The sequence below is a fragment of the Ascaphus truei genome, chromosome 7 (genome assembly GCF_040206685.1).
Source record: "Ascaphus truei isolate aAscTru1 chromosome 7, aAscTru1.hap1, whole genome shotgun sequence".
In the NCBI taxonomy this organism is placed as follows: domain Eukaryota; kingdom Metazoa; phylum Chordata; class Amphibia; order Anura; family Ascaphidae; genus Ascaphus; species Ascaphus truei.
The window spans coordinates 37,615,334-37,641,879 of NC_134489.1; the positions used below are offsets into that span (position 1 = coordinate 37,615,334).

Here is a 26,546-nt window from a genome sequence, read left to right on the forward strand (position 1 = left end):
TTTCTCGACCTCTTTTTTTCAGGAAGAAGAAGAACGCTTGGAGAACAAGTTAATAACAGTTATAAACTGCAGAATATAGTAAGGCTGACGCTGTCTGCAGTTATAATAATCGCTGCTTCGTGTTTGCTCTTCCACCATGTGAAGGGAGAGAACATCGAATGCTGTGACAGTGGGTGACGATTCTACGTCTGTCTACAGCAGTGCTTTTCAACCATTTTTTAGTTAAGGAACCCTAGAATTATATTGTGAAAGTCTGGGGAAGCCCTCTCCCCTCCGTCGTCTCTATTTCCCCCGTCCATCCATCTCGCTCTCACCCCGTCCGTCCATCTAACTTGCCCTCTCTGTTCCCCCTTTCAATCCCCCTCTCTTTTCCCGCCTTACCCTCCCTCCCTTACAATCTCCCCACTCACACACTCCACCCTCTCACACTCTCCTACCTCCCCTCTCCTTCCTTTCCTTACACTCTCCTTCCATTCTCTCTCTCTCTCACACACTCTCCAACAATCTTACCTTGGGACAAGGAGGCCTGCAGTGCTGCGCTGGTCCGCAGAGCTCCCTTCGGTCAGCACCAACAGGAGGCGGGAGAGGATTGCAGTGACCACTGGGTTGCTGTGGCTACTGCTTGGGAGCCAGGGAGCTGCCAAACCACTGCTGCTGCATTGGGCTCCGCCTCTGCTGGGCCTGGGACAGCTGTCCCTGCTCTCCCCCCTTGCTAGCCTCGGAAACCTTGAGGGCTGCCGGGTTCCGCAGAACCCTGGTGGAAAAATCACTGGTCTAGGCTGTTTCTATGGTGAATGTATTGCTGAAGTTACAGTAACTTAGTCTAGCTATCCCATCAGCGACCACAAGGAGGCCACCAGCCTACCATTCCTTTTCTTATGGAGAGGCATGTTGGAGAATGTCCAGTGCTACTGGAACCAGGAACAGTTGGAGACCACCCAGGAACTCTGGGGATAGGTACAGGGGGAATTTACCCATTATCTACTCAATCACAAACTGTGAAGATGAATCAAATAAATGCTGGGCAGCACCGACCTGTCCCCTACAAATTGGAAATAAAGCAATATTATGGGTTTACTCGGCAAAACTACTTTTGATTGCCTGGTAAACATTTTAGTTGTATGTGTGGTTACTCACCCCTTCCAGGGCTTCCAGGACTCATAATCTGCCAGCCTTCAATTTGTTCTTATTCATTTTTGCTTCATGATCAGTAAAAGTATTGCATTTTATATGTGGATTCTGGATGCTTTTTCATTGTTCTTTACACATCTACCCTATCTCTGCCTCCAGAGGTCATTATTCTTCTGTCTCTTCTTCCACAGCGATGATCCCTGTCCCTCTAAATGTTTACTCAGAGTCCTAGACGTTTCTCCATAATAAAGGGACCTCTATTTGTATCTATTTGCAAAACCGAGGATGGAGGGACCGAGCTGTGACATTTTGTACACGTCAAGTCCTATTTAGAGCTTAGATAGGATGTGCAAAAAGCAAGCAAGAACTGAGCTCAATTTAGATTGTGATTAAAAGGAAGAAATGTTCAGTATGGCTTCAATAGAGAAACAAATGTGCACCCCTGAGTTATGTGCAAATAAGTAAGTACAGGCCGCATTTGAAAAGTCAATAACAATTCTACAAATAACTATTTGACTTATTTAGAGCACGTTCTTGTTTTGCTGTTTTTGCAGTTCACAAATTATAGACTTTAGAACCCCTTTGAATCGAGGTTTGAGAGGTTAGTTACAGTAGAAAAGGTCAAAGGTTACAATAGTCAAGATGGGAGAGAATGAGGTCATGCATTGGAGTTTTAGCAGCACAGTGGTAGAGGAAAGGGGGGATCCGAGCAATGTTTAAGGGGAAGAAGCAACATGTTTCAGCCAGAGGAGGAATGTGTAGGAGAAGGTGTCAAATGCAACACCTAGTTAGCATTCACTGGTGACTGGACAGGTGGTGAGGCTATTTAATGTGATGGAGAAAAGTGATACTGGACCAGGTTTTAGAGGCAATACGAGGAGCTCAGTTTTATACATATCAGGTTTGTGGCGATGGAGCTCCATCCAGGAGGATGTAGCCAAGAGGCAATCAGAAACTTGAGATTGGCATGCAGATGGGAGGTTAGGGGTGGATACATATATTGGAGTGTTCTCTGTGTAGAGGTGATATTAGAAGCCAAGGTATTGATGAGGTAAAAGTGATCCGATTGATTATTTTATGCACAACTCCTCTGCCTTCCAACTCAGCAATAATCTACAGCAGGGGTGCGCAAAGTTTCCTTCATGCGCCCCCCCCCCCCCCTTGCCGCCCCCCGCACAGCAGCGGCATCAAATCACGCAGTGGCATGATTTGATGCCAAGTTGCCATGGAGACGCGTCGCTGGAAGGCAAGGTAAGTAAAAAGTTATAGACGCCTCTCGCGATCCCCGGCATTTATTTTAAATGCATTCGGGGAAGTGCGGGGCCTCTGTAACAGCCCCCCCCCCACAAAATGTTTGGGCGCAACACCAACTTTGCGCATCCCTGATCTACAGTATTGTTTCCTACATGATAGAGGGTTGAAACATAAAGCCCATATGTTGTAATAAGGTGGAAGGCCGTGCCCTCTCTTGGTGACTCATTGGATAACCTGTAATGCGAGGGTGAAAGTGGTGACGTTTTCCAGCAGTCATTGGCTGCTATTGGTGCTGTTCTGCATACAGTATAAGCCAACTAAGCCAACTTCAACAACCTCAACTAATAGCAAAATAGAACTCTGTATTTAATGTTTAGTTCTCCAGCCTCTATAATGAAAATATTGAAGCAGTGCAAGATGTACTCACAATTTATTGGGTAATAAAGAGGAGTTTTGTAAAGATTCTACACCAGCAGTATCAGATCAGACTATATATTACAGACGATATATTAGTGATACGGTTAACTAAAGAGTTGGACTACACTATCACCCGTATAAACCGCACTTTTTAAATATTAATGTTGTTTGTTTTCTTTTCTTTTTCATTACGTTTCTTTTTCATTGAAACAGGAGACAAGGTTAAGTTTTACCGACTATTGATTTTCATCTTATAAACCCCATAGTATTGATTGCAGACAAGAAGGGATTTGTTCCTTTCTCTTGTTTTGTGTTTTGACATTAGCCTGGCAGCAGCATTTAGAATGTACTGGACAGGAGACATAAAAACAGAAGGGAGTTAGCAGGGGGAAAATTAGATGTTCTGTTTTTGACATGTTACATTTAATAATGTGATTGGGTATCATCAGTATAACAGGGTATGTCCATCTTTACCTGTTACTCTCCACATAGCAGATACACTATGTAAGTCCTTTTAAGATCCAGGTCTTAACAGGTTAATCTATGGGCCATTGACCCCCCTTCTGCTTCTCTAGAAAGTGAAGGAAGGTAGGTGGTGCCTCATGGCCCTTGCAGGTGTGTACAGTCCATGAGCCTGCCCCTTCCAGAGGTTTCTAGGGGAGTAGCCTAAAAGTTAGTGAGAGTGCAGAGAGAGTCCTCAGAGAGGGAGGAGGGAGAGTGGAACTCCCCTGCTCCTCAGGGAGCAAGGTGGGAGCTGTGAGTCTTCCCCATGGTGGGGCAAGCTTGCTCACTTTAGGCTGGCTAGCCTAAAGACCACTTGGATTAGAGCCCTATTGATGAAGGTGCACCATCTAGACAGCCTGGGGCAAGTGGAGTGTGATATATGCTGCTAGAAGAGCTGATGAAGAATGCCCACAATAAAGTACCCTTCAAGATACCTCTGCCTCTGGTGTCAGTTCCTGGGCAGGAGGGAGGTAATTGTGCAGTGATGGGGGCTGACACCTACACTCCGTGAGTTCCATCACCGCTGGAAGCGCTGACACCACCATGAAGAACCCAGAGACCTGTGCGAGCCAGTCCTGTTCCTGTCTCTTTACCATCTGGCAGACAACTCAGACCTCCTGCAAACCTACAGGTAGAGCACCATACAATCGTGGTAATGCGCCCACTCCCATACACTAGTCCCTAAGTGAGGTTGGGGGAGGGGTGGAACACGTGTTACATCAGCATAGAGGTGTAGTGAAAACCCAATGGCTGGATTAATTTACCAAGGGAAGATGTATAAATTCAGAAGAGATGGGGTCCTAGAACAGAGGGAGCCCTGCGGTACACCAAGTGGGAGTGAAGGGTGCCTCATCACGCAGGTCTCACACCAAACGTCTCCATCTTTATCTTTATTTATAATTACAGATTTATTTTACATTAAAAAGGAGAATATGATACGGATTGTACATTCTCATTGTATGGGGGTGGGGGTATAGTTATGTGCTTGTGGGGAGGTGTAACATAGCGGCCTTGTAGGTCCTCAGTAAGTACTCCACACTGTAGGTACTCCACACAAAAGATCCTTTATTACATTATTAGTAGGGGCAACCACTTCAGAGGAACTTAAAGGGACAGTGCAGCACAACATCAACCATCTTTAAATTGTCCTTACTTACATGCTGGGTGAGAACCCCAGGTCCCAGGGGAATATTCTCTGGGTAATGGATACTTGCTTCCAGCGGGGCGTGGAGATTTGATTGCTTTACAGGCTTCTTAGATGCGGGCTCTGAATAATGACTGTTCCCAGGCAGACCCTCTGGGAACATGAAGCGTAGGTACCTGAGGGTATCGGAGCTTTGAATCCCAGTTGGGTCACAGGCAATCCTCTGTGATCCTGCTGCTGGTCGTCAAATGACGTCGCAGGTCATGTCACATCACGTGACCTTGCCACGTCAGTTGAAGCGCGTTGCCATGGTGACGTGTCACGTTACATGACCACGTGGTGTAATTTGATGCCGCATTGCCATGGCCGAAGACCCGGCAGAGAGCAGGTAAGGGAGTTACAAAGGCACTATAAGTGCAGCCTAATTAGCAAACCATGTGTTAAACCCTTGGTAGAAAAGCTTCCAACATAGGTGTCACGGTAGCTTGTGACAGGTTGTAATTTACACCAAAACTATATATAAATATATATATACCTGGGTTTCAACTGGGACGAGACTTAAGATATAATAAAGTGATTTTATTCCTTGATAAAGGTGAACACAGCAAATATGTACAAATATCAGGCAAAATATAGACACTTACTTAAAGATTAGGACAGAAGGCCATCAGGCTACAGACTGCCACTTCTCCCATATTTCAGTTGACATCACAGCAATACATGCATGACACATGCATGAAGACATTTGCATGAAGAACATTTGCATGAACAACATGAACAACAATGGGTAAAAGGTGGTTCTGACTTATATATCATTTTAACCCCCTCTTTCCCAGATACGGCGCCGTGCCGTCTAGCAAAAAGTCCCTTTGAAGCTTTTGAAGCTCAGTTTGGATGTCCAGGGTCCAGTGTGAAAAGTCACACTTTCTCTGGTTAGTTCCTTTTGTCCGTTGGGCCAAGCATAAGCAATTAGCAATTTAGCCTTTAGACCAGGCAATGTAAATTCTAGCCCTTCCTGCTCATTATCATAGCAGGGGGGCTGCAGTTTCTCAGAACTCAACCAAAATTTCATATTTACTGCAAATCATTGCATAACTTCCGTTCCGTAATACACACAGTCAGGTGAGATATATTAATACAGTCCGTGACACCTGACGCTCGCAGAGATACCGAACATTACAATGTAATATGAAAATTAATAGAGATATTAATATCTGGCATTTAGCAGCAGTTACATATACAGTGTTTAGACTCCCAAAGATATGCTAAGTCTCACGAATACAAATATGTAATTCTTATCCTTTTCAGCCAAGGACATCTCATGATATTCTTATATTTAATAAGGTGACTCCTTTTGATTCCCTTCTTGGGTAGCTCCACCCCTACCCCCATCAATAAAACCTTTTGAAGTAGGCTTGTAGCTTTTCGCATAACCAACTAGGTAATTACCTGTTGATCCTTCCTGGGTCTTGCATAAACAATTAGGGCATTACCTTTTGCTCACTGGTGCTATGTGTCACACCTAAGCCCAGACCTCCTTAATCAGAGGCCTTTGTTAGTGTGAGTTATAATGTTCACAATCCACACTAGCTGCCTGCAAACAGGTATTAACATACTGTACACTAAAAAAAACCCTTCTGCTTTTCACATTCAACTTCAATTAAGCCTTTTGAAGTCCAGATTCTCTGAAAAGACACAATACCGGGGTATTTTCTTAAACTGTAGCTTATTAACCCCTTAAGTCCCAGTGTGTGTGTTATGCAGACCCTGATTAACCAGACATTACAATGGAACAGGGGAACAGGGGAAAATACATTTTCATGTTATAACAAGGGTTAAATCACATTTCTGGGCCTCAGCCCAGTTAACCCCTTGTCTCCCTGGTGAGGTTAGAGGGGGGCCCTTCGGGGGTAACCCCATTAATCCCGGGCCAAACCCTCCCTATCGTCACAATAGGCTCCACAAGATGGCTGCTTATAGACTGAGCTCTGCTAGCATTGTGGGACAAATATAAACAGCATTAAACCGCTCTATGTTAAGGCAAAGGGCTGGCCTTTGTGAAGAATTTAAAGATAGGGTTATGGAATTTGCGGAGCTGAGAGAAATGTTCTCTATTTCTAGCTATCTGGAAAGCATCCAGTTGAGACATTTTATATATTCTCTTTCCCCCAATCTGACGTTCCCAAGCCAGACACCTTTTGAAGATCTATGTAATTCCAAAACCCATTCTAAGGGATTGATATCCCCCCTCTACAACGATCTAGTTCCCATTGAAGGTCCCTCACCACATAATTATATGTTGCAGTGGGAAGCAGACCTCCAAACAGAGATCCCATGGGAAGATTGGGTCGACATATGGGAAAGGGACACAAAAACCATGACATGTTCAACAATAAAAGAAAACACATATAAGATACTAGTCAGATGGTATATAACACCAGCCAGACTAAAATCCTGCCACCCCGAAGCCTCTGATTCTTGCTGGAGGACCTGTAACGAGGTAGGATCACTATCACATATTCCAGCGGCGAGCCCCCCAGGTGAGGTACAAGATTTTCCAGGGAGGGCGCAGCGGGTTGCAGAGGCCCTGCGCTCTTTCCAAGGCATTTAAATTAAATGCCAGGAAATCGCGTGAGGCCTTTGCAACTTCACTTACCTTCTCTTCGGCGACACATCGCCATGGCAACACGGAGTTGGAGCGCTCGCCTCATAACAAGGCGATCTTCAGCCAATGTAAAGAAAAATGGTGTGCGCTAAATCAGCAAAAAATTACAGATAAGATAAAAGAAGATAGACACCAAAAAAGGGCAAGCTTAAAAATAACTTGAACATCGCCGAACTATTGAGCCATGGAAAGTTTCTGAGCTTTCAGGAATTACGAACTAAATATGAAGTCCCAGAATTTGACACGTTCAAATATCTCCAAATTAGGCATTTTATACAAAAAATATCCCCAAAATTTGACTTTCCCCCCTCTCACTGATTTCGAGAAGTTGTGCCAGAAGGCCACTCATCAAAAAGGTTTAATATCTAAAATCTACGCCGGAATTTAGATATCGGCGGACCCTCCGACCCATCAGTACATGCGCAAATGGGCTGCGGAACTGAATATAGTCATAGACAGAGAGGATTGGGAAGATATATGGGAATCTGCCTCAAGAACTTCAATATGTACCACAACGAAAGAAAATATCTATAAAGTACTATTTCACTGGTATCTTACCCCAGTGAGAATAAAACAAATCTTCCCTCTGGCCTCCGATCTTTGCTGGAGAGGTTGTGGACAAAAGGGGGACATGGCTCACATTTGGTGGACATGTCCAGAAATTCAGAAATATTGGCTCACTGTACAAACTCTATTAAAAGAGGTTACGGCCCTCACAATACCCAAATATCCACTGACCTACCTGCTGGCCTGGCCAATGGAAGAAATTAACCGACCAGTAAGGAAATGAATCTCCTTCATTCTTACAGCGACAAGGTGTGCAGTTGCGGCCTCCTGGAAGAAGGTATCTCCCCCTTCCAAGCAAATGTTAAAAAAAAGGATCGATGAGGTAATGCTCATGGAAAAACTGACGGCTTTCCTAAAAAGATCCACAACAGCGTTCTATAACATTTGGGAGCCATGGATAACGCAATAATCAGGGGCAAACGATTCCCTCAATGAACAAGTATGGGATTCGGGTATTTTAATTGATGGATTTCAGCACCTGGCAATGAGGGAGGGAGGATTGATGTTCGTCCCCCACTGACACCGTGGACCACCCTCTTCTCCTTCATATTCTCCATACTCTTGGTATTTGGAACAAAGCTCTATCCTGGATCTCATCCTACCTCTCCCATCGTACTTTCAGTGTCTCTTCTGCTAACACCTCCTCCTCCTCTATTGATCTCTCTGTGGGGTACCCCAGGGCTCTGTCCTGGGACCTCTTCTCTTTTCTCTGTACACACTCTCTCTAGGTGACCTAATAACATTTTTTGGGTTTAAATATCACCTCTATGCTGACGATAAACAAATATACTTTTCAACACCCGACCTTACACCTGCTGTACAAACCAAAGTTTCTGAATATCTCTCTGCTATATCATCCTGGATGGCCCGCCGCCGCCTTAAACTCAACATGGCTAAAACAGAGCTCCTCATACTTCCTCCCAAACCTGGCCCTACTACCTCCTTCCACATTACTGTTGGAACTACGATCATTCACCCAGTAGCCCAAGCACGCTGCCTAGGGGTCACACTCGACTCCTCTCTCACATTCGCCCCTCACATTCAAAACATTTCTAAAACTTGTCGCTTTTTCCTCCGCAATATAACAAAGATACGCCCTTTCCTCTGTTGCTCGACTGCTAAAACTCTGACTCAGGCCCTCATTCTCTCCCGTCTTGATTACTGTAACCTTCTGCTGTCCGGCCTTCCTGCCTCTCACCTGTCTCCCCTACAATCTATCCTAAATGCTGCTGCCAGAATCACTCTAATCTTTTCCTAGATCTGTCTCCGCGTCTCCTCTCATGAAATCCCTCTCCTGGCTTCCAATCAAATCCCGCATCTCACACTCCATTCTTCTCCTCACTTTTAAAGCTTTACACTCTTCTGCCCCTCCTTACATCTCAGCCCTAATTTCTCGCTATGCACCATCCCGACTCTTGCGTTCTGCTCAAGGATGTCTTCTTTCTACCCCCTTTGTATCTAAAGCCCTCTCCCGCCTTAAATCTTTTTCACTGACTGACCAACACCTCTGGAATGCCCTTCCCCTCAGTACCCGACTAGCACCCTCTCTATCCACCTATAAGACCCACCTTAAGACACACTTGTTTAAAGAAGCATTTGAATAGCACAGTGAATATTCTGAACACATGATTCATAAAGCTTGGCCCCCTGCAGACGCACTTACCAGAACTCCCTCCTACTGTCTCTGTACGTTCTCCCTACCTACCAGGGACTCCTCTTCCTTAATGTTACTTTTATGTCTAAAGCACTTATTCCCATGATCTGTTATTTATATTATCTGTTATTTATTTGATTACCACATGTATTACTGCTGTGAAGCGCTATGTACATTAATGGCGCTATATAAATAAAGACATACAATACAATACTTATCCCTCCCTCCCACAGTTGCTCCCCCCCCCCCCCAACCCCTTTCTCTTCTCTTTTTCTTGTCTCTCTTCTTTCGGTCCATTAGGTGGACTAGAGACCTCGCCTCAAGAGGCGGTGTTCTATGCTACTCTATTTCCTTTATCTTCACTTAAAAAAAAAAATACTCTGTATTAGGCGAAGGATAAACTAATGTATCTGTTTGACGTATAACTGCCTAATAAAAATATTTGAAAAAAAAAAAAAACTTGTACACCTTTGCCAAATATATGTGCCAAACACAGAGGAAAAAGTCTTTATCGGAAGAACTTATATAAGGATTTATAAAATGTTTTACCAGGAAGTAATACATTGAGAGTTACCAGTCGTTTTCAAGTACTGTATGCCCTGGGCACAGAGTTACGATGACAGATACACGGTTACATTAGGTGAACAAGGTCATACATTATATATAAAGACATTGCATTATATTAAGTGAACAGGGTTATACATTATATATGAAGACATTGCATGAACAGATGGATATAAGATAAGTTATAGGCGTATTTAACAGTTAGAGACCACATCAAAATGTTAGAGAGCTTTAGTTTTGAAAGTCTCCGGTAGACTGTTCCACTTGTGAAGTGCATGATAAGATAAGGCGGAGCGGCCAGATACTTTGTTGAACATTGGGACTGTGAAAAATTCCTTTTTTTTCCAACTTTATATTTTATTCACTTTTCAAAGGTACAGCGATTGTGATACATATTATAACACCTTCAGTCTGTTCTGTAATTCGGCCACACCTTCTTTGGGTGACAAAACTTACGCACATATAAACACACGGGACAAAGACAACAGGAGGGAAAGACACATCAGGAAAAGAAGGGGAGATGGGGGTAGAAAGGAATCTCGGACTTCGCACCATCTGGCGTTTTCATCTCTGTTGTGGGAGATCCAGCTATCCCTTCGAGATCATTGTATGCTACCTTGCGTGTTCGCCTTATCTGACCTTCCTATACGATTCATCCCTTAACTAGATCTGTCTCTGCCGCCCGTTTTTTAGTACACTTTGTCACAGGAGAACTCACCTAGCTAGCACAATTTATATACATTTCTGTCACAGTCGGGTAAGGGTCTCCAGGAAAAAAACACCTCCTACCTGCAACAGATACATATGAAAAAATAGATACGCGGGCAGCGAAAACGCTAGCACAGCCGATAGAAGAAATAGAAGGGGTAATGAAATCTATGCCAACAGGCAAGAGCCCCGGCCCAGCGGGGTAAACTCTTAAATACTATAAGGAGTGCGCAGACATTGAATATACAGTACATACAAGAGCAGTGTTCAACTCAATTAAAACACTGCTCTCGATACAGAAGCAGGAATGCCCCCCCCCCACAGAGCGACCACGACAGTTACGGTTTCCGCAGATGCGGCTTTTTGCTTTTCCAGCCGTGGCTCCGGACACTAAGTCTGGCGACATCTGTGCGCACCAACATATTTATTCACATTTGTGTGGCATCGAAAATATCCGCGCTAAACAGTAATACAAACCCCCACAACACGTGCGTCCTACATGTGAAGACTTCAAACACACAGGGTGAGGGTGACAGGGTAAGAGAGAGGGTGAATGTGACAGGGTGAGGGTGACAGGGTAAGAGAGAGGGTGAATGTGACAGGGTAAGAGAGAGGGTGAGGGTGACAGGGTAAGAGAGAGGGTGAGGGTGACAGGGTAAGAGAGGATGAGGGTGACAGGGTGAGAGAGAGGGTGAGGGTGATAGGGTAAGAGAGAGAGGGCGACAGGGTGAGAGAGAGAGAGAGGGCGACAGGGTGAGAGAGAGAGGGCGGCAGGGTGAGAGAGAGAGGGCGACAGGGTGAGAGAGAGGGCCACAGGGTGAGAGAGAGAGGGCGACAGGGTGAGAGAGAGAGGGCGACAGGGTGAGAGAGAGAGGGCGACAGGGTGAGAGAGAGAGGGCGACAGGGTGAGAGAGAGGGTGAGAGAGAGAGGTGAGGGTGACAGGGTAAGAGTGACAGGATGAGGGTGACAGGGTAAGAGAGAGGGTGAGGGTGACAGGGTAAGAGAGAGGGTGAGGGTGACAGGGTAAGAGAGAGGGTGATGGTGACAGGGTAAGAGAGAGGGTGAGGGTGACAGGGCGAGAGAGAGAGAGGGCGAGAGAGAGAGGGCGAGAGAGAGAGGGCGAGAGAGAGAGGGCGACAGACAGACAGAGGGCGACAGACAGACAGAGACACTCACACAGACAGAGACACTCACACACAGACACACATACACACACACACACACACACATACACACACAGACAGACACACACAGAGATATAGACACACACAGACACACACACAGACACACACATAGACAGAGACACACACACACAGACACACACATAGACAGAGACACACACACACAGACACATACATACACAGACACAGACACAGACACACACACAGACACAGACACACACACACACACAGAGACAGAGACACACACACACAGACACACACAACGGCACACACATACACATACAAAGAGACACACACACACACAGAGACAGAGACACACACAGACACACACAGACACACACAGACACACACAGACACACACACAGTATTGATTGGAAGGGAGGTGGCCCACCTGTTCATGCAGGCCTTGTCCTCCACATGCCAGCTGAGGGTCGGGCAGCCAGGTGGGGGGGGATTGGCAGCCAATCGGGGGGGTCGGGCAACCCGGCAAGCAGGCGGGAGGTCGGGCAACCCGGCAAGCAGGTTGGAGGTCGAGCTGCAATGCGCGGGGGTCGGGCACCCAAGCGGGAGGACAGACAAACCTCTCCCTGAGGAACGTGGCCGGAGCAACGTGCCCCCACGTATGGTGCAGCCATGGCGACGGGAGAGCTGCCAGCCTCGGGACCCCCCCTGCCCCTGTGTTCGCGTGCGCATGCGCAGGCTGCAGCCAGCGCTGCCAGCCTGCTTCCCCGGACGGAGGGGAAGCGCCTGGGCAGCAGCAGCAGCCACGGGACCCCCCCCAGAATACCTCCCGCCCCCCGCGTTCGCGTGCGCAGGCTGCAGCCATGGCGACGGGAGAGCTGCCAGCCTCGGGAACCCCCCCAGCCCCCTCGCGTGCGCATGCGCAGGCTGCTGCCAGCCTGCTTCCCCGCTCCCATTACCAGAGCGTGGGACAGAGGGGAAGCGCCTGGGCAGCAGCAGCCGTGGGACCCCCCCCAGAATACCTCCCGCCCCCCCCCCCCGCATGCGCATGCGCAGGCTGCGGCCATGGTGACGGAAGAACTGCCAGCCTCGGGACCCCCCAGACCCCTCGCGTGCAGGCTGATGCCAGTCTGCTTCCCCGCTCCCATTACCAGAGCGTGGGGATGGAGGGGAAGCGCCTGGGCAGCAGCTGCGGCACCGCCCCAGCCTACCGCCCCGAGCAGCAAGCGGGGATAGGGGGCAGGAGGGGTTGGGGCTGACCCAGAGCTGCCAGCCGGCCCTCTTCCTCGCATCACACCAATCAGGGAGGGGGATTATTTATTTAAAAAAAAAAAATTGGCACGAGCAGGGGAATTCTTAGAGCTGCAGCAGGGCTCGCCAGCGGCCGAAATCCACTCGCGACGGGCGAGTAGTTATCATTAATTGTCGAACACTGTATATATATATTTAAGACACACCATTAACACCTGTGGGCCAAGTGCATGCATTCAATTTCTGTGCTTCAACATGTTCTGATGAAACTGGCGCAAATGGAGAAATTGAAGGTGCGTATATAGGCGCACGTAAGCGTAAATTAAGCAAAATTTTAAGTGCTAATTTTGGGCACATTTTTTTACATGTAGCCCCCTGTAAACAGCACAGGCTATACCTATCTTCCTTCTACTGTGGTAAGTCCTGTTAAGATCAGGCACCAGTAATCATCATGGGTTTTCCCCCTTCATTGCCCTGTCCTCAGTGGTAGATGCAGGCCTGGACTCTGCTGCAGGTGTGAGCAAGAGGGGAGGTTCTGCTGACATCACGAGAGGTGGGGCTAGCTCTATATTTAGCAGCCAACTCCTGGAGTAGAGCTAGTTTTATGCTGGAGTTATACCGAGAGTCTGGAACTACCGGTTAGTTATGCAGTTCAGTTAGTATGCCATGAGTCAAGGAATCCTGTGGATCGGTCCGAGGAGTTGGAGGAGACCGCGGTCTCCCCTGCGCAGAGTGCAGGAGCAGAGAGAGAGGAGTGGAGAGATTCAGATTCCTTTAGTAGAGCTGATAGAAGTATAGACTTGGTGGACCAATGCCCTCACCCCACTGCCAGGGGTGATGGGGAGAATCCAAGCCCCACCGCGAGGATAACCTCGGGGGTGGGCCACGGGGTATTGAAGCCCTAGCACAGACCATCCTGTCGGAGGAGAGACTTGGAGGGAAGGAGAGGAGGAATTATCTGTGTGGGAGGAGAGCGGAGTAATAAGTACAGCTTGGCTGTTGTTGTTGCGGCTATTGGACGCCACTACCGTGGGGAGTTGCTGATCTGCTAATAAAAGAGACTATCCTTTGTTACCAAAGACTGTGTGTGAGTTGGAAGCTATTACCCTGGGACCCAAGGGGTTCTTCTATACAGGTTCTGTCCCATATTCCTGGGAGTATAGAAGATGGAGGCGCTGCACCACTAAGAGATCATGGCGGCTACCACCCCAGAAGCCCGGTCCTGGCTCCCCAATAACATCGCGGGAAGCTCAGGCCCTCCTGTTCCTCACAGGTATGCACCACACCGCATGTAATCTGCCCTCATGCACCCTAGACACCACCGTAGAGTCTAGGGGATGGGGGGGAAGCAGGGTTACATACATTTGTAACGCTTGGAAGTCCTGCCCCCCAACCACAGGGCTTCCTCTTGAGAATAGATCTGGTGTCACTTGCTGAGCCGTTCTCTAATGAAGAGGCTGCATGATGATTCATTGCTGAAAACATACGATGATTCTTTACTTTTGGAGCCTAATATTCTTTTTCCATCAAAAAAGTAAGTGTTTGACCTGCATTTTACACGTATTAATGTTCAATCCTAGAACTAATCATTATGCTGCGCCTCGCCCCTCCCTGCGCTGGGGAAGAATAGATATTAGTCGCATCGAAATGAATTGAGCGGCATGTTTCTCTAGCAGCAGAGGAAGCAGCTTCAGAACATAATGGGTTACACAGTATTATTTATCTGTTTATAAAATATTTTACCACGATGTAATACATTGAGAGTTGCCTCTCATTTTCACGTATGTCCTGGGCACAGTTATGGTGACAATACATGGTTATATTAAAGCAGCAGTCCAAGCTGCATTTTGTTTTTTCCCCTTTAATATACGCATCAATGCAATCCTCACAATGATAAGTAATTAGCTAAGTTGCTGATCGATCTGTTCTCCTGTGATCGATCGGCTCAGATTCGGCTCGGGGTTCACTAAATGGCTGCAGAGGATTATTGACTTTGTAAATGGTTGCTATAGAAACAAAAATTACATTTTAATACATTAAAAATATCAGAACACAGAAAATAAGCAGCGCTTGGTCTAGTGTACTATAAAGAAATGTATAGGACGGGTGTGTGTATCAATAAAAAATAACTTATGTGTTGTGAGGTAGAAAGTGAGAATTAATTAGTGAAAAGGTATATAATACAATGTGACAATAATAAATCAACAGTGTAAAATGGATGTATCAAACCAGTCCCAGTGATAAAGTAAATGTATGAAGTCCAAACCCAGAAACCAGTCCCTGTATGGAGTTGGCTGCTGCTACTTCTCAGTGATCTAGCCTGATCATAAATAATACCAAAAGAAAAAAAAAAAAGAAGCGCCAGTTTCAGAGTTGTTTTTAAAAAAAAGCAACGCTACAAATATTTTCTCACAGTACAGAACGGATTGTTTTTCTAAACACATGTAGGATATTGTTTGGTCTGCAGCTTTAAAGGGGAACCGCATATGGAGTGGCTGGCTAAGGCATTTCTCTCTCTAAAGTGCTTTAGCGACATAGTACGCCATGCTTATTGCTTTTTAATTTTAAGGCGCTCGTACCCTGCTTTGGGGGAATAACAATGTTGTGGTGACTCTGAAGAGAACGTGAAAAGGCAAATTCTCTCTGCCCTGGCAGTGAAGGGGTTAAGAAAAATAATTTTCTTTGAATAGTACTGCTAGAGAGAGGGCAGGGCTCAAAACGGGGTGTGGTTGCTATAGAAACAAAAAAGGCTTGTTACATTATAATACATAAAAAATACATACAGTATAATACATAAAAAATTCAGAGTTATTTAAAAAAAATGCTACAAGTATTTTCTCATAGAGCAGAACTGATGTATTTAAAAAAACACACATGTTGGATATTGCTTGGTCTGCAGTTTTACATGAACAGAGGTTATACATTTAATTTACAGACATTTCATGGACCGTTAAAGATAATATATACTATAGGCGTATGTAACAGTTACAGGCCAGAAACGTTCCTGTTTTACGTGTAACAATACACTCTTCCTTGCAAGATATACTTTAAGGACGAGCTTATGGTACAATTTGGAGATGCAACGTGCTCATTTTTGGACGGAAGGGAGAATGTAACCCCTAACACACACCCCTAATACAGACCCCTAACGCCCCCAACACATACCCCTAACACACAACCCTAACGCCCCTAACACACACCCCTAATGCCCGTAACATACACACTAACACATTATAACACAATGATGCAAAACGTAAAATGCTGCTTTAACATTTGCCTTATATCTTTGCTACAGTACTGGCAGGAGGTAGGTTACCATCACTGATCATGTACATTAATCTATACGAGTTGTTCCCAAGAACCCAAACAGGTCTGGTTTTAAGGATATCCCGACTTCAGCACAGGTGTCTCAGTCAAAATAACTGAGCCACTAATTGAGCCACCTGTGCTGAAGCGGTGACAGCCCTGATACCTGACCTGTTGGGGGTTGTTGAGGACTGGAGTTGGGGATCCCTGATACTATATCCTGGTATGTGCTTTAGGGTAAACATGCTGGGTTATTAATGAAAATCTACCAGCTGCAGAACTGGTGCAATAACATCAACAAAAAGGCACACGTTTTTCTGCCTGGGGGGGGGGGGGGGGGGGGGCAATATTAATTAGACCTTTTATAGTCCAGCCAAAAACCAAGACAATATTCCCATGATCATTAATATGGAATATTAAATTCAAGGCTTTTCTCAAATAATATCAAGCTTTAAATATCCCCAATAAACACTATAACATTTGATCAGTATATGTTTTATTAGTTTTATATCATAATCAGTATCAAGGAGTATGACATTTTATGTTAAAAATGTAATATATTTTTTTAAGCCAAAACAGTGAAGAGGAAATGATGGTAAATGTATAGAGAGATGACTGGTCTGGGATGTACAGTAGGTAGTGATAGTGTGACAGGTGCTACACATACAGGTATGTATCTAAATACAAACAGCAGCACAATGTATGGGGAAGGAGGGGAAGGGGAGAGAGAGAAGGGGGGAGAGAAATTGGGGGGAGAGAGAAGGGGGGAGAGGGGAGAGAGAAGGAGGGAGAGTTATTTAGATGGCTGCAACCCGTGCAAAGCTGAGTACTTTCAGCTAGTATTAAGATAAAGTGCTGAGTAATTTGATACAAATCTAAAAGGGGAAGAGGTGAGAGGTCTCCCTCCTTCTCTCTCCCATCTCCCCCCTTCTCTCTCTCTCCCCCCTTCTTCCCCCTACATTTAAATAGAAGATAGATTAAGCTGCTTTTCTTTCCCCACCTCACCCTCCTCCTCCCTCTCATCTTTCTTTTAATACCTTATGATGTCCCCAATTCCTTCCATTTCTCTCTTCTCCACCATTCTTGCTTTCTACTCATATGTCAACTAACTTCCAATCTTTCTTTGTATGCTTTCTGTATAAACTTTATAGCTATCTGACTCGTCTTATCTGCCACCAGGCTGTGTGTCATGTGCCAAATATATAGCCTAACAGGTACAACACACACTGGTTTTTATATATAGAACATTGTAATATCTCCTAGAATTAATATATATATATATATATAGCATTGTATCCAAATATAGACACAAACCTGCTCTTTGAGCTCAGGAAGCCTCATGCAAGATGTAGTTACGATACCTTAAGACAGCGGTGCGCAATCTGTGGGGCGCGACCCCCAGGGGGGGCGCGAGACTGCCGACGGGGGGCGCGGGGTTTACAGAGGCCCCGCGCGCTTCCCGAAGGCACTTAAATTAAGTGCCGGGGGAGCTGCAGGGCCTCTGTAAACCATACTTACCCGTGGCTAAGGCGGCTTCCTCCCGGCGTCGCCATGGCAACGCGGCGTCAAAATGACGCTGCGAGGTCATGTGACGTCACGTTGCTATGGCAACGTGACGTCATTACGCCGGTGCGAGGGTAAGTTGGGGTTGGGGGGGGCGCGGGAGTGAGGGGACAGCCGGCAGGGGGGCGCAGGGAAAAAAGTTTGCGCCCCCCTGCCTTAAGATGTGTCCAAATGCAGAGCAAACGGACAGACAGCTTTCCAAAATATATGGTAGATATAATATGTGAAAACTGTCATCAAAACATAACATCTTATCTTATAATATGTAACCATGCTGTAAAATGGCTGCAGTCATCTCTCCTGCTGACAGTAAGGCCTGGTAAGTTATGGGCATGCCAGCAGTTATCATGGAGGTTTGCCCTCACACCCTGGTGAGGTGTCATATGTCCCATAGGAAGTGACAACATGCTGTGTGTCCACGGTTAGTGACATCAGAGATGTGCCTGTTCCTAGGCGATATAAAACACAGCACTGTCTAAAGTTAGTTGAGTTCCTGTTGCTGTGCTGCCTCTGTTCAGTAAGAGGCACATGGAGGTCTGCAACATTGTTGCAGTAGTCTGATGCAGAGCTGTGACTGTGTGCAGCTCAGAGCAGACAGAGAAGCTGTTGGAAGGTTATGTAAGAGCTATGAGACAAGGAGCAAGTCTGAGTGCAGGCTTGGGAGGAGACAGCTTATAAGACTGTGACCAGGGACCTGGCACAGGGACTATCTCCCTAAAGGGGAGATAGGGATCCCACCAATTAAGGGAAGAGATACCTTTCAAAGGGAAGTGCGGTGAACATGGGAGGCTGAATACACCCCATTGTGGAGGGCAGCCGGCCCACCGTACTAATAAAGATGATCCTGATTAAAGACACTCTCGTGTGCAAGTGTGGAGTTATTGCACAGAGAGAAGCACCACAGAAGAGTTCCTCATCAGAATCATCCCCAAGCGGACGCCTGGATCCTGATGAGGTGGAGGCGCTGCACTGGATATAGGTAGGACTCAGCACACTACCTCAGCTGCCTGTCTGGGTTGGCAAATCCCCACACATCATCATGCAGGAGACTCAGGAGTCCTGCTGCCAACAGGTGCACCACCAGACATCACACTGTAATGGGGACTGGTTAGACCACAGGGGCCAATGTGAGATTGGGTGGGTCAGGCCAGTCCAGAAAACCCGTTACATTTGGAGGCGCTGCTGAGATGACCTGTCAACAGGACAGGCTTTTGCTAGGTCACTTGGAAACAGGGAGAAGTGTCTGCTGCCACTTTGTGCTGCGTTGGAACGGACCTAGGGGTAGTCAGGGGACTGATGGAGTATGTCAGTTCGCAGAGACGACCTAGGGGCCTGAAAGGAGTGAGGAGTTTGGAGCCGGGCTATAGCTGACCTAGTCACCTTGAGGTAGTGCTAGTTGGTAGGATGCCTAAAGGGATAGCCTGTTAACGTGGTCAGGAATCCTGGAGAGGGTCTGCGCTAGGCTGACCAAGATAGGTAGACGCCCAAGTACTGCATGGAAACCCCAGAGTACTCTCGCCCATTCCAGACCACTTACCGAAGGGAGCACAGACTGGGAGGAAGGAGATACAGCAGACACTGAGAGAGTGAGCCTAGCCTGAGGTAGTGCAACACGAGTCCAGCCTACATTAGGTACACAAGGTGGTGCATCAGGGCAATCTTTATTGTACCGGTGTGGTGGCTGCCCCGCAGAGAGGAGCCCCATGTATGATAACTGCTACGAGAGAATGTCGACCGCAAGAATGGAGTATCCGCGCGGTGCGGATAGTCCAAAATGGCGACCGGAGGCTGATGGAGAGAGCGCACATGGTGTGTGTGCGGGTGAAGAGCATGCTACGGAAATGACTTTCACGAGCCTGCTGTGGAGTGGTGCTAAGGCTGTAGCCGCACCGTTTTGGTCCTACCTCGGGCCGCAGGGTACTACCCTGGAGAACAGTGTTGAGGACATTGCTGTGACAAGTGGAGAACATTGTGAGAGTGACTGTCAGTCGTCATACAAACAGATGAACGCTACCTCATTCATTGAACAGACTGACAGTGCAACCCAAGATGGCGACTCCCGCTTCCCTGGGAGACCGCGTGGGCCGAGTGCAGAGAATTTTGCAAATGCAAAACTTGCAGGGAGTTGGCCAGGAGTGGCGCCAACAGGAAAACCCCGCCCTGATTGGGGGTATGGCGCGAAACCTGAAGCCGCGCCTTCATGGACAGTGACTAATTCAGCCCCAGTGCTGGGTCACCCGATAAATCTATGGGACCTCCCCCTAATCTCAACCAGGGGGAGTGGCTTCCAATTATGCCCCATGGGCATGAGACCAGCGGACCCAGGAACTGGTGCACTGACGGCGCAACTACCTGAAGTAGTTCCGGCCGCTGGAGTGGCGTGCAAAAAGGAAGGGTACTTTGCACGCAAGGCAGCTGAAAGAAAACAGCTGGAATTGGCGGCAAAAGAGGAACCCCACCCTGTTGGGGATAAGGGCCCGAAAGCTGTGACCGCGGCCACTAGGACTGAAAGAGGTGCGGCCTTAATTAAAGGACATCCTATCCCGTTGTGGGACCCGCCCATAATCTTAACCAGGGAGAGTGGTTTCCAATTATGCCCCGTGGGCATGAATCCAGCGGAGCAAGGAACTGGTGAGCCGGCCGCACCCTTACAGAATGTAATCCCTGTAATTGGTGCTGCTTGTGAGGGAAAGGATAAAGAGACTGAGCAAATTTGGCCGGGGATGGCGCCAAATAAGGAGTGGTGCTCGGGTGTTGGCGCGAAACCTGAAGCCACGCCCCCCAGGACTGTGAAAAGTTCAGCCCCGGTGCCGGGGCATCCAATTAACTTGTGGGACCCTCCCCAAATATTCACCAGGGGGAGGGGTCTCTATCTCTGCCAGGCAAGACCCGAGTTGTCTGAGGGAGGAGCTGGATGTGAGCTTCCTGTCCCACAGTTGCAAGGAGCTGTTGAACAGGAGAGACCACTGTGCAAAGTGTCTCCCGTAACCAGCACAACAAAGAGCGAGATGGACATTGGGGTATATCCCTATTTGTTGCCAGGAGGCTCCTTGGTAGTCAAGGCGGGAGCGGACACAGCCATGCTGACGGCTGAAGCCCTGCGTGCGGCCTGCACCGAACCAGTTGATCCCGGAGAATGGGGATCGCTCCTAATGATCGCAACGGAGCCTAGAGAGAAAGGGGTCTACAACCGCGGTGAGAACCCGGAACTTCACCGTCGGTCCCATGCGGAAGTGCCACCACTAGCGTCGGAGTCTGCTTCATCGGACGAGGAGCAGGCAAGCCCGACATCGGTGGTGATGCGCCTACCGGCGGACCACTACAGCGGTGCTGCAAAAGAACCAGCACTTACCTGTGTCGCAGCGGAGCGGAGTCTCGAGGTGCCGAGATCGCCTGTGCGGAGACAACCGGAGCGGCGGAGTCCCACGGCCGTGGTGACTTACAGCGCGGAAGGAGGAGAAGATCCCATCCCGAGCCGACGGAGCGGTGAGATACATCCTTATCCTCCCCAGGCGCCGGTGGTGGCAACGGCGGAGGAAGGCCTAGCCCAGGCCCGAGCGGAGCGGAGAGCAGAACCATCACTTCCGGCGGCGGATGTCGTTGTGGAGGAAGAGATCGCGCATGGGGATCCATCGCAAGATGGCGGAGTATCCGGTTCCGGTGATGACGTCACTTCCCGCGGAGGTAGCGGAACGACCAGAGAGAGAACCACAACGCCTCGGCAATCGGGCAGTGCTTCCTGATCACCTGTGACAACAAATAGCTGGCAGGCAGCGAGGAGAGCCGAGAAGGGTGAGGCTCAGCCAGCGGAGAGTCCTCGCAATGATACGGGACTACCCGAAGGCAGAGAGCGGGTCGGAACCCCGCGGATGCCCATTTCCTGTCCCTATGCCCAACCCCATGCCCTAGGTAAAGCCCCTGTCCCTGTCACCTTTTCCTGTGGGTCCACATCCAGTTTGGGAGTGTCGGAAGGGTCCCAGGGAATCGGTGAGGAACGGACTGGGGAGAGACTGAACAGCTATGCCTCTGATGGTGGGTCGAGGGGTGGAGGGCAGTTGGGAAAAGTATCTGAGACCCGATGGTGGGCTCCCTTATTTGAGGGATACGTGGGGTGGATGGACCGCACACGGTTCTTACTACAGAAAGAGGACGTAGTGGACTATTGGTGGGCGGTGGGGGAATTTACACCGGCCCAGAGGAAGAGGGAGATGCAGGAACGATGGTTTCAGATATGTCAGCATAATATAGAGCCTATGGGGCCTGGGATATTATCTGACCCCGTGGACACAGACGAGCCCCTGTCATGGGTGTTGCCAGGGAGGGCAGGGAACGCAGAGCTGACTAGGAGCAGCCGGGCTGAGAGGGTTATTATAGCCAAGTACAAACACTCGCATGGCCTGGAATACCCATACGTCCCTGAGCCCCTCATGGAGGGAGAAATTGAGTTTAAGATGGGTTCCACTGGTGAGGATAGGGGATATGGCACTGATGAGGAGGAAGGATCAGGGGAAGAAGATTGGGATCCTGGCGGGTTACCTAAGAAGTGTCACCCAGAGGGTTACAGCATTGCTGCTTTAAACCCAGTGGACCATGCTGTGTGCAGGCCACCTTAAGAGGGTATGGTAGTACCACTAATGGATACTCCATCAGGGAGTAATCCGGGTTGTTATCATCTAAAGTTAGGATGTATCTGTTACTATGTATGATGAAGATATGTACTGTAATGTTGTGACTAATTATGTGTGTTTTCCATTTTACAGTGCTTCCTGAAGAAAGGTACTTCAAATTTAGGTCCCAGCCGGGGTCGGTGGGATTCACCAGGGGGAGAATGTAACCATGCTGTAAAATGGCTGCAGTCATCTCTCCTGCTGACAGTAAGGCCTGGTAAGTTATGGGCATGCCAGCAGTTATCATGGAGGTTTGCCCTCACACCCTGGTGAGGTGTCATATGTCCCATAGGAAGTGACAACATGCTGTGTGTCCACGGTTAGTGACATCAGAGATGTGCCTGTTCCTAGGCGATATAAAACACAGCACTGTCTAAAGTTAGTTGAGTTCCTGTTGCAGTAGTCTGATGCAGAGCTGTGACTGTGTGCAGCTCAGAGCAGACAGAGAAGCTGTTGGAAGGTTATGTAAGAGCTATGAGACAAGGAGCAAGTCTGAGTGCAAGCTTGGGAGGAGACAGCTTATAAGACTGTGACCAGGGACCTGGCACAGGGACTATCTCCCTAAAGGGGAGATAGGGATCCCACCAATTAAGGGAAGAGATACCTTTCAAAGGGAAGTGCGGTGAACATGGGAGGCTGAATACACCCCATTGTGGAGGGCAGCCGGCCCACCGTACTAATAAAGATGATCCTGATTAAAGACACTCTCGTGTGCAAGTGTGGAGTTATTGCACAGAGAGAAGCACCACAGAGGAGTTCCTCATCAGAATCATCCCCAAGCGGACGCTGGGATCCTGATGAGGTGGAGGCGCTGCACTGGATATAGGTAGGACTCAGCACACTACCTCAGCTGCCTGTCTGGGTTGGCAAATCCCCACACACCATCATGCGGGAGACTCAGGAGTCCTGCTGCCAACAGGTGCACCACCAGACATCACACTGTAATGGGGACTGGTTAGACCACAGGGGCCAATATGAGATTGGGTGGGTCAGGCCAGTCCAGAAAACCCTTTACAAATATATAAATCTGAAATTTGTGGGGTTGTAGATCTGGCCAATCAGATTGGTCCGTATCCCTGCCCTCTATGACGTTACCCAACTGCCACTCTCTTCTCCTCCTCACACATCTTTTTGGCCGGTGTGGACACACACACACGGAGCCCCCCCCCCCCCCCGAACACATACAAAATACCACCACGCCCCCCAAATACATTTAAAAATACCCCCACCACGCCCCCCAAATACATTTAAAAATACCCCCACCTCCCCCTAAATACATTTAAAAAAATACCCCCACCTCCCCCTAAATACATTTAAAAAATACCCCCACCTCCCCCTAAATACATTTAAAAAATACCCTCACCTCCCCCTAAATACATTAAAAAAATACCCCCACCTCCCCCTAAATAAATTTAAAAAATACCCCCACCGCCCCTCAAATACACCCCCACCTCCACAATACATATAAAATATACTCCCATCTCCACAATACATATAAAATACACCCCCACCTCCACAATACATTTAAAATATCCCCCATCATCATGATCTCATCTCCCCAGGCTGGCCCCATCACCATCTCATCCCCCCTCCCCCATTATCATCTTATTCCCCCCATCATCTTCTCACCCTGCCCCCCCCATCCCTCTCACCCTGTCCCCCCATCCTGTCATCTCACCCAAGCCCCCCCATCCTGTCACCATCTCACCCTGGCCCCACATCCTCTCACCCAGGCCCCCCCATCCTGTCACCATCTCACCCTGGCCCAACATCCTCTCACCCAGGCCCCCCCATCCTGTCACCATCTCACCCTGGCCCAACATCCTCTCACCCAGGCCCCCCCATCCTGTCACCATCTCACCCTGGCCCCACATCCTCTCACCCAGGCCCCTCATCCTGTCACCATCTCACCCTGGCCCAACATCCTCTCACCCAGGCCCCCCCATCCTGTCACCATCTCACCCTGGCCCAACATCCTCTCACCCCCATCCTGTCACCATCTCACCCTGGCCACACATCCTCTCACTCAGGCCTCCCCATCCTGTCACCATCTCACCCTGTCCCCACATCCTCTCACCCATCCCCCAATATGTGTCCTTACCTTACTGCCAGGAAGGACAGACTTCTCTGGGCCGCCGGGGTGTAAGCTCCGCCCTCGCTGTCCTCTGATTGGCTCTCCGCTCCTCCAATCAGGGACAGGCTGCACAGACTCACGAGTGCTCCTGCCCGCTCGCAGTCTCAGCACTGCCTGCCCTCGTGCCGCCCTCTCCACAAAAATGGTAATACCGGACACATAGGTGTCCGGTATTACCTCCAATTTTATACCGGACAGGCATCGGAATTACCGGCCCGTCCGGGTGAAATCCGGACACCTGGCAAACCTAGCTGTAGTGGGTGTAGAGGGGGCTGCTGGTGTGTGTTTTATGGATGTAGAGGGGACTGCAGTCTGTTTTGTGGGTGTATAGGGGGGGGGCTGCTGTGTGTTGTGTGTGTTTTGTGAGTGTAGAGGGTGGAGGAGCTCTGCAGTGTAATTTGTGGGTGTAGAGGTGGGGGCCTGCACAATGTGTAGGGGGGACTGCAGAGTGTGTTTGTGTGTATAGAGGGGGGACTGCAGTGAGTGTGTGTGTGTGTGTGTGTGTGTGTGTGTGTGCTGTGTATATGTACAATTTCCTTTTAATAAACTTGCAGTAAAAAAATAAGAATGTAGACAGTCATGCTGATAAAAATCAATATGACTACAAAAATGTATCTTTTTTTATGAAAAATGAAAAAAAAAAATAAGCCTACATTTAGCGTATAATAGTAATAACCCCTCAGAACAGGGCATTACAGGCCAATAACGCATTATTGGCCAGTAATGTCCTGTTCTTCTGGGATTATCACTTAAATACATGTATGCATTGAAGTATTATAATGCTATATTTGAAATGACAAAACTGAAAGAATATAATATATAAAAAAAAAAAATCAACATGTGTATACAAACCTGTCCAGCTTTCAGTCATTATCACATAAATAGAATGATTTGTGCACATGGGCTGAGAATAGAAATTATTCGGCATGGTGCAATTTACACAGATCTGTTTAATGTGTTTGCCTATTCATAGTGCTGAGGTATGATACGACCCACAACTAAACCATGTGTAAGATTTTGTACTTATGCAGTAAGAATATAAATATGTTTAACATTGTACAGGTTATTCCAGTATAAATTACTTCTTCAGGTGCCTAAGTACAGAGTAGATTGCTGATTAAATGGGCTCTGGTACAACTACTAACACGGCACAAATCTCAAAACTCCAGCAAATTGTTTGAATTCTGCTGGTGTGATTTGCTAAACATGTTCCCATCATTTTTTTAGACCAGGTTTCTTGGGCTCTACTACTCTACGCGTTTCGCCCAATCACGGCTTCATCAGGAGTGTCTCTGTGGCACTCCCGATGAAGCCGTGATTGGGCGAAACACGTATAGTGGGCGGTCCTATCCTTGAGCACAGAAGCAAGTGGAGGAAGCAGGAGAGAGGCTGCAAACTACCAGCTCTTCCACAGAAGCCGAGCGAGTGACGTCATCCTTGGGGGACAGAACGTGAGGCAGCAAGCAGCTACCATCAGCTTGCTAGAAACTGACCCAGGAGCAGAGACCGGAAGAGCGTTCAGAAGCGGCGGAGTGGTGAGCAGTGTGATGCGCAGTCTCTTCCTAAGGCTTTGCCTATAGTGCCGCCGGGTGACGTCACCCGTTGCCGTCGGCGAAAGTTATGTTTCGCCGGTCGGCGGCATCGCAGGATTCCCGCAATTTGATTTGTTAAAGGGCCGTCACGTGACGCAATGGCCCTTTAAAAATAAAGTTCTACCGGCGTCAAGTTTTCGCTTGTCGCCAACGCTCCGTCGCTTGTCGCCATCGCTCCGTCGCTTGTCGCCATCGCTCCGTCGCTTGTCGCCGTCGCGTGCACAATAAGCGCACACGGCGGCGGCAATGCTTTTGTTTTTGGGCGACGTCGCGTCGCCAGCA

The 26,546-nt window shown here is 48.1% G+C and overlaps 2 protein-coding genes across 3 annotated transcripts in view; both read left to right on the top strand.

Moving 5' to 3' along the window:
• LOC142498999 (SLAM family member 9-like) overlaps positions 1-1,229 on the top strand; it is a 41,879-nt gene extending 40,650 nt beyond the window's left edge. For both annotated transcript variants that reach the window (XM_075607736.1, XM_075607733.1), the window contains one exon: positions 23-1,229. In XM_075607736.1, the coding sequence (XP_075463851.1) occupies positions 23-177 (155 nt within the window). In that variant the 3' untranslated portion in view covers positions 178-1,229. The remainder of the gene's footprint in view (positions 1-22) is intronic.
• Positions 1,230-14,395: 13,166 nt separating this feature from the next.
• The window catches only part of LOC142499000 (SLAM family member 9-like), a 70,877-nt gene continuing 58,726 nt past the window's right edge, over positions 14,396-26,546 (top strand). Inside the window, exon 1 of the mRNA XM_075607737.1 lies at positions 14,396-14,536. Within this exon, the coding sequence (XP_075463852.1) occupies positions 14,491-14,536 (46 nt within the window). The 5' untranslated portion in view covers positions 14,396-14,490. The remainder of the gene's footprint in view (positions 14,537-26,546) is intronic.